The sequence below is a fragment of the Accipiter gentilis genome, chromosome 25, assembly GCF_929443795.1.
Source record: "Accipiter gentilis chromosome 25, bAccGen1.1, whole genome shotgun sequence".
In the NCBI taxonomy this organism is placed as follows: Eukaryota; Metazoa; Chordata; class Aves; order Accipitriformes; family Accipitridae; genus Astur; species Astur gentilis.
Window position 1 is genome coordinate 11,131,193 of NC_064904.1, and position 18,616 is coordinate 11,149,808.

The 18,616-nt window shown below is 38.5% G+C and overlaps 1 protein-coding gene across 4 annotated transcripts in view; it reads left to right on the forward strand.

The window, feature by feature from the left end:
- The window catches only part of TECPR2 (tectonin beta-propeller repeat containing 2), a 45,514-nt gene extending 31,354 nt beyond the window's left edge, over positions 1-14,160 (forward strand). For 3 of the 4 annotated variants that reach the window (XM_049829044.1, XM_049829041.1, XM_049829042.1), the window contains exons 18-20: positions 10,136-10,277; positions 11,513-11,662; positions 11,933-14,160. In XM_049829044.1, coding sequence (XP_049685001.1) covers positions 10,136-10,277; positions 11,513-11,662; positions 11,933-12,090 — 450 coding nt within the window. In that variant the 3' untranslated portion in view covers positions 12,091-14,160. Of the gene's footprint in view, positions 1-10,135; positions 10,278-11,512; positions 11,663-11,932 lie in introns of those variants that run through there. The other variant, XM_049829043.1, reaches the window with a different exon arrangement.
- Positions 14,161-18,616: the final 4,456 nt, after the last annotated feature.

The following is an 18,616-nucleotide window of genomic DNA, read 5'->3' on the forward strand; positions in this document are numbered from 1 at the left end:
CTGTTTCCTTAATTGTTACTCTTTGTTCTTTTGTAACCAAATTTCATGGAGAATAGGATTGAATAAGCAATTTTATTAAATTGAGCGGTTTATTTAAATATCTGTATAGCTTGACCAAACTGAGGAGTAAAAGGGGTTTATTTAAGGAGATGTTTGCTATTTGGCTACTGGTATAAAGCTTTTGTTGATCCTTTGTAGTTCCTAGGGTCTCAGCAGAAGAGTACTGCTTAACTTAAACTTAGTTGGGCATAAAATGATCTCTTGCAGTGTGTGCATTTCAAGTTAGAGAAACTTCTGATTTACTGCTCTTCCCATAAACAACCTAGTAATTGTCTCTTTATATTTTAAGCTTGATATCATAGGTAAGAGAAGAGAGTCAAAATTCTTACTGATCTAGGAGGAGCTTTTTTTTTTCCTCACACACACACACAAAATACTAAGGCTGTTCACACTTTCACTGTCATTCAAACATTATTAAAACTACAAAGCAAATGGTAGTTAAAAATATAATTTGAAATTTAGGAAATTTCTCTGTAATTCTACAAAATTAATACATGCTAGATTTAATTTCTTTTCAATACCTTCCTTTCTCTTAATTTACATTTAGTATAAGGAGGTTAGCTGTGCCTTACGGATGTGTGGTGACTTGTTAGAAATGGTTGTCATGATCTTTGTTTCCTTTTTTCTCTCTAAATAAAGTTCTGCTTACCGTACGGAACACTTAATGCAAATCTGGAGACTTTCTTCCCCTGCCATCTGCCTTGCCTTTGCATTTTTCAGTGAGGTTTCTGTTATTATTAAGTTTTGTGTTAAGTGGTACTTAGAGAAGGAAGTGGTGAGCACTCCTCAAGATCAGATTTTGCCATTACATCTTTTTCGGTAGGTGCCAAAATCAAAGCTGAAATGTAGGAAGGGTTTGTTTGAAATAATCTTCAAGGATTGGATATGTGGAGGCAGAGAGATTTTTCTGTTGAAAATGCTTCATAATTTTCACTTCAGAATCAATCCATGCTACTTTTGAAAGTACTCTCCTGCACTTGGGTCACAACACCCCTACGCAGCGCTACAGGCTTGGGGAAGAGTTGCTGGAAAGCTGCCCGGCAGAAAAAGACTTGGGGGTGCTGGTTGACAGCCGGCTGAATATGAGCCAGCAGTGTGCCCAGGTGGCCAAGAAGGGCGATAGTGTCCTGGCTTGTATCAGGAATAGTGTGGCCAGCAGGACTGTGGGAGTGATCGAGCCCCTGTACTTGGCATTCGTGACGCCATACCTTGAACAGTGTGTTCAAGGGCAGCAATGCTGGTGAAGGGTCTAGAGCACAAGTCTTATGAGGAGCGGCTGAGGGAACTGGGGTTGTTTAGCCTGGAGAAGAGGAGGCTGAGGGGGGGACCTTATCGCTCTCTACAACTGCCTGCAAAGAGGTTGTAGTGAGGTGGGTGTTGGTCTCTTCTCCCAAGTAACAAGTGATAGGACGAGAGGAAACAGCCTCAAGTTGTGCCAGGGGAGGTTTAGATTGGGTATCAGGAAAAATTTCTTCACTGAAAGGGTTGTCAAGCATTGGAACAGGCTGCCCAGGGAAGCGGTGGAGTCACCGTCACTGGAGCTTTTAAAAGACGTGTAGATGTGGTGCTTAGGAACATGGTTGAGTGGTGGACTTGGTAGTGTTGGGGTTAACGGTTGGACTTGATGATCTTAAAGGTCTATTCCAACCTAAATGATTCTATGATTCTACTTGCCCTGGAAAATGGTTCTTTCTAATGCATAATCCATATGACTGTTCTTTTCAAGTCTGATTGTTTTCAATCAGAAAAGCACAGACTAGCTTGGATTAACTAGCTGTTGCACAGATATCTTTCTGAGTTGCTGTGAGTTCCACTTTGGAGTGCCTAAGACGAAATGCAGAGGAATTTTCTCTTATTAGACCAATTCTGCTTAGGTTGGAGGGGTGTAATGCTCATTAAACCTTCTGGTTATCTATAGACCAGACTAGCTAGTGTATTGTTCCATATATCTTTACTTACGTGAAGCTTCCTGAAGACATTAACAGGGAAAGGATTTTCCTGGAGGACCACACTTGTCAAGATGATATGGAGAAAAACTGTTTGGCAGTAGTAAGAGTAGCTATATCAACATGGGTTGCAAATAAGTATAAGAGATCGAGGCTCCTGCAGCAGTGTATTTTGTTTAGCTGATTTAGAATGCCATAACGTATAAGTTCAACTGTGTACTATTCGTCACAGGCATGCCTGTCTTAAGAAATTGTAAGTTACATAAAAGATGCTTTAGCTAGTGGGAAAAAAAAGCAATTCCAGCATTTTTACTAAAGTTGCCTCATGCCATTTCCATTGCTCAGTTCAGTGCTTATTATCTTCCTTTTTGTTGCTAGTTAAGAAAACTGTCAGTATATTTCACTGTATTTTTCTGCTGTGGAGTTTTAGCTTTCTGATACTTGTTTTAAGGCATTGCTATCACCCTGTTCAGAAAAGTGTGCATGTAGCCTGTCACATTAGATAGCAATTATTATCAGCACCAGAAGCTTCAGATCACAAAAAATGCACAAAATGATACACCCAGAAAACTGAGTAGACGATCCTTCTGTATCCTTTTGAAATACGATCTCAAGGTGGCATGCTTGCTTATTGACAAGACTAGCTTACACTGAAAACAAAAATTGTGGGAAGGAGAACCTTCTGCTTTCATACTTTCACTTATTCAGTACTAGAAACATCCTCACATCTGCACTTTTCCAATGTGCCCGTATTTTGGTTAGCTAACACAGAATAATGTATTTAATTATTTTTCAGACAGATTAAGAAATATATTTAACATTCAGTTGGGTAAATAAACTTACTACAATTATCATTGTTGAGTTTTGAGAGTTTTTCAGAGTTATTTTATTTAAAAATAAAACCATAATGGTGTAAAAATTCATGGGTAAAAGGTACATGTCTTGATTTAGTAAGCATGTGCCTTGGTTTCAGTGGAACTGTTCATGTGCTTGTAGGTAGTGATAGCCTGAACTATTTAATAAATAGGAGTCCTTGAACAGTGGTTTTGAGAGGCAGTCATAAAAAATTGCTTGTGCTAGTATAAACTAAGAGTTTGGGGGATTTTTTTTTTTGTTCTCTTTCATCTTCATTAAAGCTAAATCTGCGTTTTCTCAATTCTGGTTAGAGCAGTTTTTATTGCTTTTTGTGTGACTAAACTTCACCTTGCTTGATTTTAAAAGCTCTGGGGGGCTGGATCCAGTTGACAAGTTTGTAATTGGGAGCTTAGCTGTTGTGAAGTAAATTGGGGCAGCAAAGGTGGGTGCTAAGCTCAGAGCATGTGGTCAGTGAAGAGAACTTCAGTCAGCCAACAAGTCCACACAGAGTAAGGAGACACCCTGGGATAACTGCTGGGCACATCAGACCCTTTGACCTTGAATTAGGAGCTTGGAGGCCTCTCCCCATAGTGTATTACTGTCTCCCTATTTTATGCTGATGTTAGTAGACAAAGGGCTGAAGACCTCTCTTTGCAGACCAGCCTGGTGATCAGTTGTCTTCCCAGGGAGCTGGAGGGCTGGGTTGTGGATTCTCTCCTGCTCGGAAGGCCCTTCTACAGAACTGCCAAATAGTCTGGTCTGTAGGAAGATCCTGTCCACTGAACCCAAATCTAATGAAGCTAAGAAGTAAGCAAGGCAGAGGAGATTGGACTATATATAGTCTAGTAAAGGGATCATCTATCTGGGAGGCAGTGGCTTCATTTTTGATCCCTGACTCCTGGAGTACTATTCTTTTCATCCAGTAGTTTAACACATTGCATAGCCTTGTATTTGGGCTCCACACTTTACCTGGGACAGTACTTCGTCCAGAGCTTTAGATTAGGTGTAAGGAAGAAATTCTTCACTGTGAGGGTGGTGAGTCACTGGAACAGGTTGCCCAGAGAAGCTGTGGATGCCCCATCCCTGGAAGTGTTCAAGGCCAGGTCGGATGGGGCTTTGAGAAACCTGGTCTAGTGGAAGGTGTCCCTGCCCATGGCAGGGGGTTGGAACTAGATGGTCTTTAAGGTCCCTTCCAACCCAAACTATTCTTTGATTCAATGGCTAAGTACTACTAGATATGAGTATTCATTGTTGTATCTTGAGTGCATTTCTAGCATTCAGTGGCTTACAGGATGTATTTTGCATCCTGACAGATTGTAACTTTTTCAGAATTGGTCAATGTTGATTTTTTAAATTTTTTTTTTTAATTATTAATTTTTTACCTCCTCCTTGAGTTCATGGGGTTTTCTTTTACGGGTGTGTTGGCATTTTTTTCACCCCTGTGGTGATGTAAATGAATTGTAACATAACGGTTATATGCATTTGTTCATAAAGCAGTGCAGTAATGAAATGTGAATTTCTGTTACTGTCAAAGGTGTGTGGTGTTTTCATCACAAATGTGTTAAATAACATGGACAAACATTAAAAAGCAACAGTTTAATAACTGTTTATGTTTGTCAGAGCAAAGCAGAGCTGAGGCTAAAGGTAAAAATGCATGGGTGTTTTTACCTTACAAAAATGCTTTACTTTCTTTGGTAAGGTATTTAAGTTTCAAAAACTAGAGAGGTGCACTTTACTGGCATAACCAGTGTGAGAGCATGTTTTACTGATGCCCATTAAAGGTGTGTTTTAAAAAAAAAAAAAAAAAAGGCACTTAACATACATTTCTGTAAAAACTTAGTTGTTCTTGTCTTAACAGTTCAATTTTTCAGTATGTTATTAAAAATGTCTGTAGTGGTAATTACAGACAGCTTATCATCTCCTACACTACAGTTTATAATCTTGGGTATGAGACAGTTATAACCAGAAGACAGTTGGGCAAACCTGAGTAGGCTTGTAGTTTGTATGGTCTTAGTGATTGCATTAAAGTTTCTGTGGTTTTTTTTAATTGCATGTAAAGAACAGTTGTACTTAATATTTTGAAAGTATTTTATGGTTCTGTTGAGCTTTATCAGTTGAATAGTTGCATGGGTTTGGTATGACCTTTTCTAGCATTTGATGCCATATGTTGTAGTCTTTTCCATGTTTCTGCAAGAAAAAGCATTGGACTAAAAAATTTAGAGTCAACAAAGGAGAAGTCAAGGAATTGACTCCTTGGCTTTGCCTTTTCTTCCTGGAGACTGGAGATATCCAGCTAAGGCCCTCATCTGTTTATTCACTAAAGGCAGAAAGTGGGGGAAAGGGTCATGTTGTTGTTCTAAGGCTTCTGAGGAAAATAGCGCTCCAGTTTTTCAGTCAATAAATAATAATCTTTTTCTGACAATACAATGGCAGCATTACTGAAGAACACATGGCTTCCAGGAAGACTAAACATAGATTCATCTTTCTGTTTGTGTATATTGCCTTGAACTTCTCTGCAGAGAAAAAAGGGACACTTAATTTAGTAAGCTGTTCTCCTCAAGGTCTGAATGCAAAACATTCTGGTCAATACCTCTCTTAACGTTGCTCGTGCTTTCTTGATATCTGTAATGCTGAAAGTGCTTTACAGCCTTCATTCAAATGGAACTTAGAAAATAATATGCAAATAGTTAGGCCTGTATTAAAGGAGGGTCTCTCTAAGTTGCATTCTTTGTTATTATAGTTAATAGGGTCTGGATGTCTGTTAGCCATGAAAATAGTCAGATTAGTCTGATATACAGATAATGCTCAACAGTGTGAGAAGTATCTGTAATCTGACCTTCTTATAGCCTGGCCTGGACCTGCTGATGGTGTTTCTGATTTGTCTTTTGAAGGTGAGGAGAATATTTGTGCTGCCTGTAGCCACCAACCTGTTATTAAAAGGACTCGTCTTGGACAGGCTGAGAATGTTATGTTTAGTCTTCCTCGTCCTGGATATTTGCAGCAGAACAGAGATAGTGGAGGTCTGCTGCTACGTGGAATCTGTGCTCCTGAAAAGTGACATGGAAGATGTTCTGATGCCTTTTTTGTGGGCGTATGTGTGTTTGTCCTTTCCACCTTGACAAGGAAGTTGAACCACTGTGTTTTGGGTTCAGCCATGCCTGAATTAAAATAAGACAAAACTTTTGAGTAGTAGGTCGGGGGAGAGGGTAGAACTACATTAGTTTTTACTTTGGATTTTGTTTGATACTGTTGTTTAAATGAAATTCTTACACTGAAGCGTGTTTCTCTGGTTTGCAGAAAAAAAGGAAATTGCTTCCCCAGAATTATAAAGCTAACGGACAACTTTGTAACTTATATATGTTTAGCACAGACACTACTACTTGATACCATTTAACAAATTGTCGGTTAAGTGCTTCCTTCAAGTTTACTTCATTTTATCAGCACTGTTTTCTCATCAGACATATGGGTGCTAGCAAACTATTTTTCATTGGTTTTATTTGTAGCAGACAACAAAGGTATTCACAGCTTAGTATGTAGTTTTAAATGTTGCACAGTACATAGTTAGCATGTGTTGCAGTCAGTGGTTGTAGTGGGAAATCTTCAAAAGACAGAGTGACTTGGGTTTCTGTAGCTGAAGTACAAGACCAGAGGACAGGAGGATCTGCGTTCTGTTCTTGGCTAAAACCGTCAGCGTCCTGAGATTTTTTGAGTTTAGAAATTTTTGCAACCACAAGTAAAAGGAAAACAATATTCCACCATTTGTTATCAGATAACACTGAATCCATTAATGCTGTATAAGAAGTCGATCTTTCACAGTGATGAGTATTGTGGATAAACCTATAAACAGTTTGGTGTGTCAGCATCTGAAGAGAAGGGCTGAGAAACTCTTTAGAATTCCAAACTCTTCAGTAAATTACAAATATGACACATTTTGCAGTCAAGGTTTATAAATCGCATGAATGCTATTGGAAGTTAAAACAACTGAGAAAAGTCCTCTGCTGAAATAATTTATTAATTTTCATGGTTATCAGTCTCTGAAATGTTATCAGCAGATTTATGAATTTGAACAGATATCTCTCTCTACTGCCATGAGAGAACTCTAATCTTTAACTGCAGCTATAGAGTTCTGTTTCTTGTTATATAGATTATAAAATACTTAAAGCATGCTTATGGTAATTAAAAGTTAGTGAAAATGAGGGATATCTGAGATGCTGTCAGTATGATTGTTACAAAAAATAGTACGTTATGTCAAGAAAATGTTAAATTAATTTTATCTACCCTACTGTGGTAGCCATGAGATCACCTTTTTGTTGTAGACAGCTGCTTTCTGAGTAAAAAAACCCCAGAGGTAGAACGTCTGCAACAGGCTCTAAGAATTGCCTGTACTTGTTTCCCAATCTCATCACTGTTTTGTGCCAAAAGCTGCCGTATATAATCATATAGCTATCTGTCCCATCAGTTGTCCTTTGCTGTCTGTTTCACAGCAGAAAGATGCAGTGGTGGGCGGTGTTTTCTGTTAAGAGCATTGGATGCTGCCATCAGTGTATTGCCTGGATCCTTTATAATGAGAGTGAGTAGGAGGATGTTTTATTGATGCGAGTTTATCAGGAAGAGCTAAGTAGCCTGAAAGAGGAAGAGAAGCTGGAAGTCAAATACCCAGAGAGGTAGGGAAACTTAAGGAGGAAACAGGAGCTCACTTAGAAAAACAAAGAATGAGAAGAATTTTTGGCCAAGACTGTAGAGTTGTTACTTTGAACTTGATAATTTCCATTTGTTTCTTAGATACGTTGGTGCTGCAGAATAGGGTAGAGGTAATTCCTTTGATTATACTTGAACCTGCAGTGGTATCAGAAGCAATCTAGCTGAGCATCATGCAACTCCTTTCATGCTACCTCTTGCGGGGTGTTTTGTCTGCTATTATTAGCTTCCACTACCTATAAATCTGTCGTAATGAACAGGCTTAAATACTGGCTGTAAGCACTCAGTACATCTTTCTGGATAGAAATATATTCCTCCAGTTCATTTTCAGGGAATTCTTTTCTAGACAAATGACAGGAAGAGAGGAATGGAATCCTGACATGGAAGAATGGAGGGCAAGGTATACAAATCCCAACAGTTCAGTAACAAGGGTCGCACCAAGCTGTTTGGCACAGTTGGGACATGGAAGTGTATTGCAGAGGTGGAGCATAGACAGACACACTGGCAATTTGTGGTGGGAAGGAGATGGGGGAAGAGTGGCAGAAAGTCCTAAATCAGAGGAAGAGGTAACTGTGGTAGAAGAACATTGCGGGGAGGGTGAGATAAGTGGATTTAAAAAAAAAAAAAAAAGAAAGAAAGAAAAACCATAAAGATCTGTTACATGCAGTAAGTCAGTCTGCACAAGCTACTAACTGCACAGCTCCCTTACTTGAAAACATGGACTACAAGAGCAGAAACATGGAGAGGGTTGTGGTGAAGCTGGAAGCAGCACAGTAGCAAGGCACACAGCATGACAGTGCTGTGGGAAGGTGAGCAGGGTAAGGTAGGAAGGAGTCAGAGCCAAAGTAGCCATAGAAATAAATGAATCAAAGTGGAGGGGAGAAACAGGAACAGGGCCAGGAGTGAAGATAACTTTCAGTGAAGAGGCAGCAAAACCAGAGAGGAGAGTTGTATGGGGGTTTAGGGTGTGTTTTGTTGTGGTTTGGGGTTTTTTTGGTTGGTTGGTGAGGTTTTTTTTTGTTTTGGTTTGTTTTTGGTTTTGTTTTGGTTTTTTTCCTCAATATGGTACTTCAATTTATTTGTAATACAGCAGAATACCAGTTTGAAAGTAACTAGGCAGTTATATAGTGGTGGTGGGTTGACGGTCGGACTTGATGATCTTAAAGGTCTTTTCCAACATAAACGATGCTGTGATTCTATATATTCCATGTAGTCAACAAGGCAATTAGTGTCTTTACAGTGTTTAAACAGCAGCCATTGTGAATTTACTGCGACCAGAGCTAAACACTTCATCTAGCCTCTACCAGCCTCAAGCTTCTAACAGAGGGCAAGTACCTAATGAGAGCACAAACATGAGAAGATAGTCTGTCAAAGGCATTGCAACCTGAAGAGACAGGATTAATTTGGTGATGCAAGTCAAACTTGCTTATAGCTGGGTCAGACATATGTTAGCACCAGAATTTTAAAAGCAAAACCAAAGCAAGTAACTGTTATGTACACAGAAGGCCCATCTGGGACTGGGTTGTGTGCTTATATACACATGCAGATTATGCTTCTGTATTCCTAGGTTTATATTTGCAAAGAGCTGCTTGGTCTTCTATTTATTACACTGGGAAGTCAGCTTATGCCTATGAAGCTAAAGCAAGAAATGCAGTGCTTCTTTGTCAGGTGGTGATGTATTTCAGGGCACCTTACCTTCTTCTTCAGTGGCTTTATTAGGCTGATGTGGAGAAAAGCTTTTTTTCTAATTCTTATCTGCGTTTTATTTAAAGTACATGTTTTGCAGGATATTTGTATTTGCTAAACGTGTTGGCTGATATATTTTGCTACAAAACCATCATCTTTATGATGTCCATAAAACTTGGTCAGTAACGCTGATTTGGAACTGTAGTTAAGGCAAATCTCCATAGAAGCAGATAGAATAAGGACTTGCCTGGGAGCAGAATGGGAAGCGTATCTCACTTGGGTGTGCCAATAGGTAGTGTTGTGGATGCTCTCCTGCAGGTGTGGCTGCACTGGTACTGCAGTGGTCTGCAAGGAGTTCCACAGTCATAATCCTGTAGAATGGAGTACAGGGAAGAAGGCAGATCACCATTTCATTGCAAAAAGGAGACATTCAGACTGTAAAAATGTACTGCTTGTATATGTTTAGAAGTGCAGATTTAGTTATGTTAGGAAAACTTTCAGGAAGGCAAGAGGAAAATATTGTACTTTGTGCATTTCAGTGGAAGAGTTCTCTCTTCAACTTGCAATTGAAACTGTACCTGAGTGGAATAACAGTGGTTAAACAAATACTAGTATTATTAGACTCAGATGCTGAACATTAAATATGTATATCTTTATCAGCAACTTTGGGTGACATTCATTCATGTTCCTTTTCTATTTAGGAAGGGATTGACTTCTTGCAAAATAGGTAATTTTGTACAATTACAAATAAAATGTCAGTCAAATTTCTTCCTGTCTTTAGTATCTTGTAAATATTTTACTTCTCTTGAGTACTTCTGTGAAGAACAAGTGATACAGTAGTACAAAGATACAGTAGTACAAAGTTTAAATACTGTGCTTAATTTTTATAGCCGGTAGGAATCAACTTGGTCAGCATTCATTCAAGTCCAAATGATCAGATGTTGTGGGCAATTGATAGCAAATGGAATGTCCATGTACGAGTTGGAATTACAGATGAGATGCCTGTAGGCACTGACTGGGAACATGTACCAGGTAAAAATTAATACATCAGTTCTGTGTTCTTTCTGCCGTTTTTTCAGTGTTGGGTTTTATGTTTGTTTGGTTTTTTCCCCTGTTGCTTTTTAAATTGGATAGCAATGCTTAAATCCAATATTTTTCTCAGCAATCAAGTGTGCTTATTTATAGGAACATAGTAAAGTATTTGATAAGGGTTATCTTTTAAAGAGGACCTTGGTTTTACTTAAAAACACTTCAGTAGTTATTGAAGAGAAATCTGATTATTTTGATGAATTTCCATTGTGTGTTATTTCAGGCTGCTGCCACTGAATTAATAAATGGTATAGTTCCCTTTCAGTTAGAACTAAGGCAGTGTTCCTAAGCAATAGGAGACTACTGTGCTGTGGGAAGTTTTGTATTTAAACGTGATACAACATGGGGTTCCTATCTAGATGTGGATAACAAAAACCTAATGCTATTTTGCACATCTTTCTATTAATCCTGCGTGCTGGACGCAGTCTAGATTAGGTAATTACGTTTTTGCATTGTCTGTAAATAAAACTAAATTTCAGTTGTTCCTTTCTAAATAACCGTATTGATGCTGTCTGCTTTTTAACGATTTTTTCACTGCATAAACGCATGGCACTTAGTTGCAGAGTACTTGCTTTCTTGTGAGGAAGAAGAAACAAAAATTCCACAACGTCTATAATGTTAACCATTTTTAGACAAACTAAAGTTATAACTGTTGGATTATTCCCCATATGGTAATAAAATACAGCAGAGGCTCCAAAAGTATGTTTTGAAGATCCTCTAATTGGTTGTTGCTTGTGGCTGTGGCCACATAACAAAATGTATCCACAGTGTGATATCCTTATGGTCAATAGATGTAGTGAGTACAAAGTCAGCAATTAAAAAGCTTTTTTGTTCACCAGTGCTTCATGTGCTGCAAGTGGCCTACTTTGTGATATTCTGCTTACTCAGGGCCAGAAGCTCAGATTTGAATACCATCTACTCTGTTTAACTCCCCTAAAGTCAGTGTAAGTAAATACGTAGTCCTAAATTGTCTTCTTAATCCTTTCTTAGAAAGCCTCCTGGAAAACTAGGTGTTTCTTTGTGCGTTTTATAATGGAGAGTTCTTCTCTACTATTAATATAAAAAAATATAAAAACTGCTATAGTCTTGCCATCTTCTCTTAATAAACTTTTCTGCAAGTGTATTTAGTGTGTAAGAAAGCCTGTGATTATTCCCTATTCATGTCCAATTATCTTTAGGTTTGCAGGCTTGTCAATTGGCTATAAGTACAAGAACTGTTTGGGCACGCTGTCCAAATGGAGATGTAGCTCGTCGATATGGCATTACTGACAAGAATCCAGCAGGAGACTACTGGAAGAAGATTCCTGGAAATGTCTCACGTTTAACAGGCAAGTTGGTTCAGCATGATAGTCCAAAACATTGGGATACCTGCTTTGACTTCTGCCTGATGGTGCTAAAGCTGACCATACGCAAGGAGAGCTGCATACTCTAAATGCCTTGTTGACTGTGACACAGAGTTTCACCAGGGGTGCCTTTATCACATTAGTAAAAACCTTGTCCGGGTATAATTAGGAAAATGGATCCAAATATTATTTATTTAATGTTTATAATTGGAACCTGCTACCTTAATTAAAAGATGGATAATTTATGCTTTGCAGTGACCCCTCTAGATGAACTGTGGGCGATCAGTGCTTCAGGATCCCTTCTTCAGCGCCTCACTAAGACCTTTAGCCATTCCCATAGTTTGCAGAAAAATAATGACAATTCTGTTCTGCTTCACCCTGATGATTTTGAAGATGAATGGGAAGTGATATGAAGTCTCTCAAGCTTGTGAAGCAGTGAAAAAAACAGAAGGTCATACGGAATTTCTGTAATGTATGTACAGAATGTTGGATCTAAAAGCCACTTATCGGACCTGTAATATTAGCACTTTTGTATTGAAAAACTGACCTGTTAAATAGCCCCCAAGCTGTGAGTTCTGATGTTTGTTCCATTATGTCTTGGGAGACTCTTTAGGTGTGGCATACTGCAATTGTTATACCGTACTACTGTAGAAGCTCCTTTGGAAATATAACTCTTAAGTTAATCTTACTAGCAATGAAAGTGACTACTTCACAACAGCATGCACACTAATACATGTATACTTATTTTGAGAAGGAATTCTGTTGCATTAAATATTTCTCTACAGCAGAAACATTAAGCATTTCTCAGTTTCTTCTTGTACTTGGAACTTCAAACTGATGGGAACGCTCTCCGACTGTTGTACATATATTTATAATTATTTTCCCTTGCAGCATGGAAGAAAATAAAGCAAAGTATTTCTTAGTAAGATCTCAGAACATCATAATTATACAGCATTGGTGTTGAAATGAACTTGGTTTGATCCATTTCCATGTAAATATCTGCAAGGCTATACTAACCTTCCATTTCTAGAAATTTGGTTCATAATTTGGCTTCATTCACAAGGGAGACATTTGGATTACACCTAAAATTCAGGGGGACATCTGCCCATTTCACACAGCCATCAGGAAGCTGGCAGATTTTGGGGGGTAAGTCCCACTTTGGAGTAGGAAGAAGTTGCATGTTGGGTTTGTAGTACAAAGCAGGAATGTACAAGGCAGCTTTCATAATTCCTGTTGTGCTGTATTTGTGCCTCCAGCCAGTGCTTTAATATTTGGACTCAAATTGTTTTGAGTACCAAACTTAGATGTATTAAAAGGAAAAATGGTAATTGATAGAATTACCTATGTATCCCGTTAAAAATTGTGATATTGTGAGAAAATACTTAACAATATTCTGATTTTTAGCTATGTTAGCTAAATTTTGAAGTGTCTTAACAGATGTTACAGCAGAGGTATGTGATGAACTGGGAAGTAACCTAAGTTAATCATTGCAGTTTATTTTTCTTTACACTAAATCTTCTTTGAAAGATACCTCATCTTTTTTAAGCAATAGAACTATAGATGAGAGAACCTGAGTTCGGTATGTAGGTGGAGGAGTTATTTTATGTTTGTTCTAAGCTTATAAATCATCAGAATGTTTTAAGCAGCTGCTAACCAGTACTGTAAAAGAGCCAGCTTCAGAAAAGGCCAGGAGTTGAAAAGTGGGGATGTTTCTGTTTTGAGAACTTAATACATATGAAAAAAGATGTGTTTTCTTTTTAACCTCTGTTCTCTTTCAGAATAATTCATGTGTGTACTGCACTAAACTTGGAACAAACATGGTGCAAGGTGAGAATGTAAATCAGTGGAGAGAGAACCCAGTTATGTCACTTTTTTTAGTAGCACTTGTGATATTGGCTGTCAGTTCTCAGTCTGATCTCTGTGTTATAGGGAGGACAGATTTGTTTCCCTTTTACAGATGATATGTTTGCTTCATAGCTATCTCATCCGTATATGGAGATACCCCAGTGGGTTTTTTTAGCCTGTCTGGCAGTGGATCGTAATGGAATCAGCTTGTGAAGTAACCTAGTCTGTTTTATGCAAGCATAGTTTGGTATCTTGAGGACCCCAAAGAAGCTGAAATTCAGCTTAAAAGTATCTTGTGGCAGCTCCTGAGTCAATCCCTTTGGAGAAGGGACACAAGTACTTCTCTGTGCCCTGCCAAGCAGCAGATGCTCAAGTACAACGGCATTCTTTAATAGTGACACTTTTGTATTACATTTTTCAAAGTCATCTTAATAATGGCTAGAGCTTGCTAGTTGTTTGTTTACTGTATAATACTGTACTATGGTCGTTAATATTAAATTGGTGTCAAGAGCTCTTATCAGACTACTTTTTAGCATAGTTTTAATGAAATTAGGATGGGTTTTTACTTTTATTTCTGTATTTAGGTTTTTGGTTTTGTTTGTGCTTTGAGACAAGTGCAATAAACTAGATTTTTAAGAAATAAATTACTGTGGTAAGACTCATCTGTTGTATGATTCACAAGAGAGTTCTCTGTGTCTGGAAATTGTCTTGATGTGGAAGACAGACATGCTTATGAAACCCCTCCCTTACTATTACCCCAGACAATATAATGACAATGTAAGGATCTGGATATTATAAAGTTTATTTCATATATTTTTTTCATTGTGACAGGTGTGTCAAACCAGCAAAATGGTTATCTTCCAAGCACAGACAATTAAACACTTCTCATATTTGAATATTAAGCCTATTGCCTCTATATTAAGGTGGTCTTGCTGTAGAAGAAGTAAACAAGTTTCTTTCCGTGCTAAACAAAAATTGCACTTGCATGTTAAAGATTTTAGCTTTCAGTGAAGAATAAGCATGTGTAGTCACAGCTAGAAAATGTTTAAGCAGAAAATAGGTGATTGTACCACATGCTGTAACTGCACCCTTCCTTGCATTTTAAAATGTCTGAGCTCATCTGAAGACCTCTGCGTTTCTGGCCTTTAACTGGAACTACAGCTGGGGCTTCAGGAGAGCTTCACTTCCCAGAGGGGAGAACTGTTTCCTGACAGAGTTGTGACCTGGGTAACTTCACACAAGAAGGCACAGCAATGATTAATGATGCTTCTGACACTTCAGCCCACTTCCAGCCAAAGGAATCCTGTTCAGATTCACATGGTAATGTCCTTGCCAGTTAGCATAGCTTTTATCTTGACAAACTGGTTCAGCTGCTTCTGCTGGCTCCTGCAGGGAAATAGTAGTCTCCTTACAGCACCCCGTTGCTATTATGCAGGAGTAATCCTTATGTCACAGCTTAAGGAAGTTCAGATGACTGTGATGAGTTGGTGTGAAACAGCCATCTTAGATATGTAAATAACTCTTGGTTTTCTTTGTCATGCAGCAATAAAAAGGCATAGGATCATGTTAAATGGTACCAACAAAAATCTGTCACAAACAAGTATCAAAGAAAATACATTAATTGCTTAAGTAAGACAGTAGAAATGTTGTTAGGAAACACTGCTACCACTAAGAAAATTATAATGAGGAACACTTAATTACAGACTTGGGTCATTGTCTAAACATAGCTTTATGTATACAGGGACAGAGAATCACATTTATTCCAAACTCTCTGTACCTGTGCAAAGAGGGTCTTTGATGTGATGGACAAGAATCCCCCCTTCTTCCCCACACACATGTGAACATCAGAAGGTCTGAACCCCATAACTCCTCTACATTATGTCTCAATAGATGAGTCCTGTCAAGTATCTCAAAGGCACTTCTGGGTTATTTCAGACTAGTGTGGCATTCTGGCTTATCTTTTTGCTTCTCTTAAAACTCCCATTAATGAGCAAGCTGTTGCTAGTTGTTTCTGCTAGAGTTCTGGATAGATGTCAAGCAACAACCTTGAGACAACTTTTCAGTAAATGCTGTTATGAGTGTAAAGGCTTGAAATTCAAGTGCCTGTTTTTCTATGGCTTTGCCCATTAATTAGCAATTAGAAAAGCATAAATCATATATGAAGATATGGAGATCCCCTCATTACCATGGTGAAAAATCTCTGGTCTTCAGTTTTTACATTAACCAGCCCTGTCCACATCCCATCACTACCATCAGGATAAGAGAGATAAGATGTGGATTGAGGATTTCTAGCTGTAAACTGTGAGATGCAGGCTTTATTCCTCTTGTAGCCTTCCTGAAGGTGAAAGTTGCATGTTGGAAATAGTATTATGGCCAGCAAAGAAAGCTGATGTATCCCTTGCCAAAGTAGATCACTCTTGTTGTTTGATAATGAGTTACTGCAGTTAAAAATAACCACTCTCACATCAGCAGAACAGTAGAGAACTTGTGGTATAGAAGACTAGATTTTAATTACTGGCAAGTGAAAGTTGAGTTGCAGTCACTATCTTTTGTGAGTTATTACAGCCAGAGCTCCATGGATAAAGATTAAAATATCTGGATAAATGAAATTATCTCTCTAGTCTGCTGAATGGCGATATCTAGGGTTATCACATAAATAGCTATGGATTTCTCATCACTTGAAATCAAGATAGGAAGTGAGGTTTTGGGTTCAGTGCAGGAAACATTGTAGATAATACTGTAGCTGGTATCATACTGAAAGCTAGGCAAAATTACCATTATGATTCCTTTGGTGTTCGAGTTTATCTGACTTGAAATCTATTTGAATAGGCCTATTAAAGTTGTTATATTAGCCATAAAGTTAAAAATCTGCTTGATGCTAGTGGGGAAAAAACCCTGCCGTAGAAAAAGTAAAGATCTGTTTGAGAAACTTTATGTTCTTATGGAATGTGGACTTTTTATATACATATATATACACATACATAAAAGCTTCGATTTCTGTTCTCTAAAAGCTAATACAGTAGCAACAAAATACCAAAAAATACTGAATCCTCCAAACTGAAAAATGCTCTTTCTATCTTGGCCCCAGAAATGGCTAAAATATACTGATTTTTATAGCTTGTGATTTTCTGATAGAGACACTGAATAGTACACAACTGAATAGCACTGAGTGGAGCTGTAGTTATGAATTAATCTTTCAAACATTATCCACTATTTCTGTCCAATATAGAAGAAACCAGAAGAAATAAGAAGACTTATTTTTCCTTTTTAATATACCTTTCTTATAACCTCAGCTGAGATTCACTTACAGCAGATAAAGGAGGGAGACTTCAATTTATGCTTGAGTTTTGAATCTCATATCCAGAGAAAATATACCTAAAGACGTGTACAGAATTGGTAAGTACAGGATGTTAATACATCTTGAATTTGCACAAGTTGACTGCATGCTTTATTTATATTCAGGGGACCTGTAGTCTAAGCAGTATAGCAAGACTTTGCCCAGAGCTCTCTGTTGTTATGAGCGTGCATAGGTATCTTGTATTCAGAAAGGAGAAGTGGTGTAGATGTTATGTCTGTTAAAGCATGAAATGAGAATACTCAGTAGATGACCCCTTGCTGAAGTTGTTGCACTGCTATGTTTTGCATAACCATGGGGTGAATGAGTTTAGCAAAGCTCTCCTGGGTCAGGTGAAAGATGGAGCTAATTAGACCTCTCCCAGAAAAAATAAAAGACTGGGAGGAAAGTTCCAGGGAAGCCCCCAGCAGACTGCCTGGCACATGTGCCTGGCTACGCAGCAGGGGGATGTATAAAAAAAGAATGAATTTACTTGAGCTGCAGGGGGAGAAATGCAACTGCCAGCAAGAAACCCCACAATCCCTGGTTGTTACAGGGGACAGAGCAGCCAGCTGATCATGGGAAGTGCAAAGTAAGTAGGGTAATTGCTAGGATGACTGAGATTTTACTTGCTCAGGTCCCACACTTGTCTTGCTAAATCCGTTCTCTGCCTCACCAGATGGGCTATAGTCTGTTCCCTCCGTGAGCCACACCCAGTGCTCCAAATTGGGAATAACAAACATGTGAAGCAGTGGATCTGCACTTCGTTCCATGGTGCTGTGGTGAAAGTCCGTCCTTTTAAGTTAAGGAGAACATGGTAAATAATCAGTGTAACACTTGAAAATAACAGGTTTGGCACTGTTAATTCACTTTATAATTACTGGAATAATAATGCTGACCTTGTTAAATATTAACATTGATGCCATAGGTACTTGTGTAGGAGATCTATCGAGCTTCAGGTCTAATTAGCTGGTTACTTAAAATACTATCAGCATGGGGTCTGTGTTTAAAACAACAAAAAGATCTGATACGTGTTTGTACTGAGAACAGATACATTGGAGAGCTGGATCCTGTTGCTTGTAAGGCCTGCTGACTTCTTTTCATACTGTTCTTTGCTTCATGGAGAGATCTTTCTCCTGTCCTTCCATCCACGACTACATGATTACATGGCACCCATAGAGAGCATTCCTGGGAGGAAAACAGGACTGTGTAGAGGCAGTTCTGAGTGTTTTGTATGTCACCTTCTTTCCTTCCTCCCCATCTTGCCACTTCTAATTGCTGTAGGACAGGAGTTGAGGTCCAGGGGGATAGCGAAGCAGCTCCTTCTACTTAAGCTTTGGTATTTTATTAAAACTAAAGTTAAAGCCAGCATGTTTTTGCCTTACCTTTAACCTTGTCCGTAGTCCTTTGCAGCATGTTTTTCACCATTGCTGGCTGCTTGCAATATGGTAACTTCTTAAACCTGATTTTAATAGAAGACTTTCAAGATGGAAGGTGACAGATGGTTGGTTGTTTTTGGTTTTGGGGTTGTTTTTTTTAATAGGCAAGAGATGCCATATCTTGCCAGCTGAGTTTTCAAAGCATACTGAGCAAGGTGGGCTCAGCTTTCACTTAAAAGGCCATGCTTCATTCAATCCCTAAGTTTCGCGTATCATACATCCAGTGATTTCTCAAAGCCAGTTTTAGGAGCAGGTTGGCATCTATCTTACTGTCAAGTTCAGAGACCTAAGGAAGCATATTATCTCTGCAGAACTGTACTG